This window comes from Ranitomeya variabilis, chromosome 5, assembly GCF_051348905.1.
Source record: "Ranitomeya variabilis isolate aRanVar5 chromosome 5, aRanVar5.hap1, whole genome shotgun sequence".
In the NCBI taxonomy this organism is placed as follows: Eukaryota; Metazoa; Chordata; class Amphibia; order Anura; family Dendrobatidae; genus Ranitomeya; species Ranitomeya variabilis.
The window spans coordinates 181,972,731-181,978,315 of record NC_135236.1 but is presented as its reverse complement, the minus strand read 5'-3'; the positions used below and the strand labels follow the sequence as shown (position 1 = coordinate 181,978,315).

Genomic DNA, 5,585 nt, shown 5'->3' with positions numbered 1-5,585 from the left:
TTTAATTCGATTATATAAATGAAAAACTTTTTTATAGGAATCCTTAAACAAAACAACGGTAGGGCGAAATTATCAATGTAAAAATATGGGGGCTGATTCATTTATACTGGTGTTGTGCGCCACTGGAATAGAAAAGTCTGAAATCATTAAGAGGTGTACACCATTTAAAAAATTTTGACTAGAAATGCATGAATTTATTCGAAAGGAATTGAATTCTCTAGAATTTTACAAAACTTGCACTCTCTAGAATATGTATTTTTTGCATTCACTCCATGTTATTTAGTAAAAAGGTAGCCAGCAGTGGCTCCATGTTCTTGAACCATAGAGGACTGACAAAAGGTAAAAAAATAATAATAATTCTTTCCCCATAGCTCTCCTGTCTCACTGCCTGCCAGCCAGTCCTCTTTACCTATTTTTTTTTGCCTACTCCAGTCATGTTCATCTTTTTCAGCCTGCTTTACTCATTGCCGGGGTTTCCAGTGCCGACTAAGCTTCTAACATCACTGCGCGCCATGCCAACACAGCGCACCTAAAGGTATCTTGACATTACGATGTGAATTGCTCAATGGGGAACACATGTTTTGACGTTACAATGTGTAATGTCACAGTGCCCAGTGACATCAGAAGCCTATTTGCCGCTGGAAGCCCTGGAATAGATTTAAGCAAGTCAAAAAGGATGTATGCCTTAGCAAAAGACAAAAAGGAGAGGTGTGGTAGACTGGATGGCAGGTTGTGTGGGCTGTAGGACAGGTGAATATTCATTTTTTTTACATTCTACATTTATTACGCTATGGATTGAATTTCCCTGTTAAATTCATGTGATTTGCCAAATTTTGAATATTGGCATATTCAGTCATATCTATTTAGGTCACTTTCAAGTTCTGCCTTAACCCCATGTGATAGAAAGCGTAAAGTTAAAGAAGACATTCCCTTTGTATTTTAGGCAAAAAAAATATAGATATATTTTCATCTTATACATTTTAAAAATTACAAAAAGGAAAATGGGCATATGCAAAAGTTTGGGCTCCCTCCATGGCTAGTACCTAGTAGCACCCCCTTTTGCAAGTATCTCAACTTGTAAATGCTTTTTGTAGCCTGCCTAGAGTATTTGAGGGATTTTATCCATTCTTACTTGGAAAATTCTTCCAGTTCTGTGAGATTCCTGGGTTGTCTTGCATGCACTGCTATTTTGAGGTCTAGCCACAGAATGATGTTCAGATCAGGGGATTGTGTGGGCCATTATAAAACCTTCAGCATCAAGTAGTCTATTTTGGATTTTGACGTCTGTTTTGGATCATTATCCATTTATAGAAGCAATACTCTTTTAAATTTCAGCTTTTTTACAGATGGTGTTACAGTATATTTGCATCAAGAATTAGTTGAAATTTCATTGAATCCATTCTTCCCTCTACCTGTGAAATGTTCTCCATGCCATTGGCTACAACACAACCCCAATGCATGATTGATCCACTCCCACGCTTAATGGTTGGCGAAACGTTCTTTTCCTGAAATTATGTTCCCTTTTTTCTCAACACATATGAATTTTATGGTGAAGATGCAGGAGAGGTTTTCTTCTGATGACTCTTCCATGAAGACCATATTTGTGCAGGTGTCTCTGAACATTAGAACAATGTACCACAACTCCAGAATCTGCTGGATCTTTCTGAAGGCCTTTTGCAGTCAAGCAGGGGTTCTAGTTTTCCTCTCTAGCAATCCTGTGAGCAGCTTTCACTAAAATTTTGCTTGATCTTCCAGACATTATTTCTTGACCTCCACTGTTCCTGTTAACTGACATTTCTTAATTACATTTTGAACTCAGGAAAGGACAACTTGAAAATGCTTTGCTATCTTGTTATAGCTTTCTCCTGCTTTGTGGACCTCCACTATTTTCATTTTCAGAGTGGTAGACAGCTGCTTAGAAGAATCAATTGCTGCTGTTTTTTTGGCACAAGGTTAGAGGAGGCTGGGTTTTTATAAAGCTAGGAAGTTTGCATCACTTGACCTTTCATAAAGATGACAGTGAAGAAGCCATAACCCTAACAGGCTAATTAAGGTCTAAAACCTTGGTCAAAATTATCCGAGCACACATATCTCTTATGTTCCCCTCACTTTTACATTGGTCTAGTTTCCTTTTTGTGATATTTAAAATGTAAAAAAAAATAACAATTTTTTTTTTGCCTAAAATATAAAGGAAATGTGTCATGTTTAACTTTAGGCCTTTTGAAGATCATTTTCACACTTCTTCAACTTGCCTAACTGTTCACAAAAACAGCAATTTTGACCAGGGGTGCCCAAACTTTTATATGCTACTCTATGCTGGCCAACTACAGTTGCCCAAATAACCATCACACCATAGCAGGCCTAAATAAGCCAACAATTGTCACCAAGTGGTAGTTCCATTCCAAAAGTCATTGAATAATAGTGTTATAAAATGTCCGGGTATATCTGCTGTACAATTAGTACTTAGGATTGTGTATACAGGTTTTCACTATGAAATGTAGCTGTTCCTGGCATACTGCACTTGTATCATGCTGGTCTGTATGAACTTGATCATGAACTAAAGCAATAGTTCTGTATTTCATGTCTATAAACACCATTTTGAATACTACGATTTCCTGCCTGTTGGGTTTCACTAAGTAACATCAAACACACTTTTCCTTTTAGACTCTAGTAATGGTCAAATGGAATTTCACCACCGTGGACGAGTTCATTCTTCTGGGTCTAACCAACAGGCAGGACATGCAGATTTGGCTTTTCATTGTAGTTCTTACATGTTATATTGTTTCTTTGTTTGGTAATATAGTAATAATTTGGGTTAGTAACATAAACCCTCGACTGAACACTCCGATGTACTTCTTTCTGAGAAATCTCTCTTTCTTGGACATCTGGTATACGTCAAGTGTTGTTCCTATAATGCTAATAAACTTATTATCAGTGAAGAAAACCATCTCTTTTCATGCTTGTTTCACTCAAATGTTCATTCACCTCTCTCTAGGAGGGACAGAGAGTTTTTTGTTGTTAGCAATGGCCTACGATCGGTATGTGGCTATATGCAGCCCCTTACACTATACTAATATTATGCATCCCATCTTGTGCATTAAAATTGCAATAGGATCGTGGTTCGGAGGCCTTCTAGACTCTGTAGTACACACAGTGTATACATTGCAGTTACCGTTCTGTAGCCGAAATGTAGTGAATCATTTTTTCTGTGAAACACCCTCACTGCTAGAACTGGCTTGCACAGATGCTTCTCTTAATAAGACTCTCCTTTTCTTCTGTGCTATAGTGGTATCTGGGGCCCCATTTTTTTGCATTCTTATTACATATGTCAAAATAATATCCAGCATAATGAAGATTCGTACAACCACTGGACGGAGAAAAGCTTTTTCCACTTGTGCTTCGCATGTTCTTGTTGTGGTTTTATTTTATGGCACTATATTCTTTATCTATATGAGACCTGGGACCGTTCATGTCACAAACCATGATAAAATGGCCGCCTTGTTCTACAGTGTTATCACCCCAATGCTAAATCCTCTGATCTACTCTTTAAGAAACAACGATGTAAAATTAGCACTGAAGGAAAGTACAAGAAAGAAGACGATGTTACAGAATAATTGACTCATACTTGACTTGCATTTGATTTCATGACATGTTTTAAGGCATTATGTAGGAAAATATGTTTTCAAAATGTTTCCATGTTTTGGTTTCCTCTTGTTGCATTTTATGACAAAGTTGCTGCAGCCAAAAAAACATATTTCTGGCAATTTTATTTTTTCCGTCATGCTGTTAAACTCAGATTCATTTATTTTATAGTTCGATATATCATATTTTTACAAATGCAGCAATACCAAATACGTGTTTTGTTTTTTTTAATTGTTTTACTTTTAATGGGGCAAAAGGAAGGCAATTTGAACTTTTGTGATTTTTTTTATTTTTTAAAACTTTTTTTCTCACTTTTTTTTGTATTGAATAGTCCTCATAGGTGAAGCTGTAAATCATTCAGCTGCAGTGATGAAAAATAAATCTCTGAACACTAACAAATACTCGGAGGTCACCCGAGGGTGCTCGGGAAAACCCGAGCAACAAGTATACTCGCTCATCACTACTCAGTATTCGTAAGCCAAAACCAGGAGAGGAACAATCAGAGGAAAAGTATAATAGAAACACATCACCACTTCTGTATTTATCACCCACTCCTGGTTTTCGCTTCCAAATATTGAGGTAAAATACTGACCGAATACTGAATGTGTGCACGTGGCCATAAATGATGATAATTACAGTCAAAATAATCTGTATAAGATTCTTCAGCTTCAAAAATTCAAGGACGCCTCATATTACTGTATATTTACAGATATGTCAAAAATTTGCCCTAATTTTTACAGACTGTCCACGAATTTCTGGATGGTTGGCAACCCTGCCCTTCATCACTCCAATGCACGTTTTATATCCAATTTGTAAGGGAGTGATTAATAACCTCATTGATATATGCCAAGTCATGCAAGTACATGTATTTCTGCGTCTGATGCTCATATTTGTTACTGAATGAATTTAGATGTTTTTAAAATTTGTCTCCATTTTTTTCATTACTTGCATATCATTAACATGTCTGTCTTTCCATAGCTCCATGACCTTGCCTTCTCTGTTTTGCAGCTTCAGTGATGAGGAGTATATATATATATATATATATATATATATACATACACTCACTGGCCACATTATTAGGTACACCTGTCCAACTTCTTGTTAACACTTAATTTCTAATCAGCCAATCACATGGCGGCAACTCAGTGCATTTAGGCATGTAGACATGGTCAAGACAATCTCCTGCAGTTCAAACCGAGCATCAGTATGGGGAAGAAAGGTGATTTGAGTGCCTTTGAACGTGGCATGGTTGTTGGTGCCAGAAGGGCTGGTCTGAGTATTTCAGAAACTGCTGATCTACTGGGATTTTCACACACAACCATCTCTAGGGTTTACAGAGAATGGTCCGAAAAAGAAAAAAAATCCAGTGAGCGGCAGTTCTGTGGGCGGAAATGCCTTGTTGATGCCAGAGGTCAGAGGAGAATGGGCAGACTGGTTCGAGCTGATAGAAAGGCAACAGTGACTCAAATCACCACCCGTTACAACCAAGGTAGGCCTAAGAGCATCTCTGAACGCACAGTGTGTCGAACTTTGAGGCAGATGGGCTACAGCAGCAGAAGACCACACCGGGTACCACTCCTTTCAGCTAAGAACAGGAAACTGAGGCTACAATTTGTACAAGCTCATCGAAATTGGACAGTAGAAGATTGGAAAAACGTTGCTTGGTCTGATGAGTCTCGATTTCTGCTGCGACATTCGGATGGTAGGGTCAGAATTTGGCGTAAACAACATGAAAGCATGGATCCATCCTGCCTTGTATGGAGCATCTTTGGGATGTGCAGCCGACAAATCTGCGGCAACTGTGTGATGCCATCATGTCAATATGGACCAAAATCTCTGAGGAATGCTTCCAGCACCTTGTTGAATCTATGCCACGAAGAATTGAGGCAGTTCTGAAGGCAAAAGGGGGTCCAACCCGTTACTAGCATGGTGTACCTAATAAA

General features: G+C 38.1%; 1 protein-coding gene across 1 annotated transcript; it reads left to right on the top strand.

The window, feature by feature from the left end:
- Positions 1–2,673: 2,673 nt before the first annotated feature.
- LOC143773525 (olfactory receptor-like protein OLF1) lies at positions 2,674–3,729 on the top strand. The gene has a single exon (XM_077260942.1). The coding sequence runs from the start codon at positions 2,674–2,676 to the stop codon at positions 3,616–3,618; it is 945 nt and encodes a 314-aa protein (XP_077117057.1). The 3' UTR covers positions 3,619–3,729.
- The last annotated feature ends 1,856 nt before the right edge of the window (positions 3,730–5,585 follow it).

Excerpts from the sequence above, each read along its gene's own strand:
- LOC143773525 (XM_077260942.1), top strand. The coding sequence starts at position 2,674 with ATGGTCAAATGGAATTTCACCACCGTGGACGAGTTCATTCTTCTGGGT.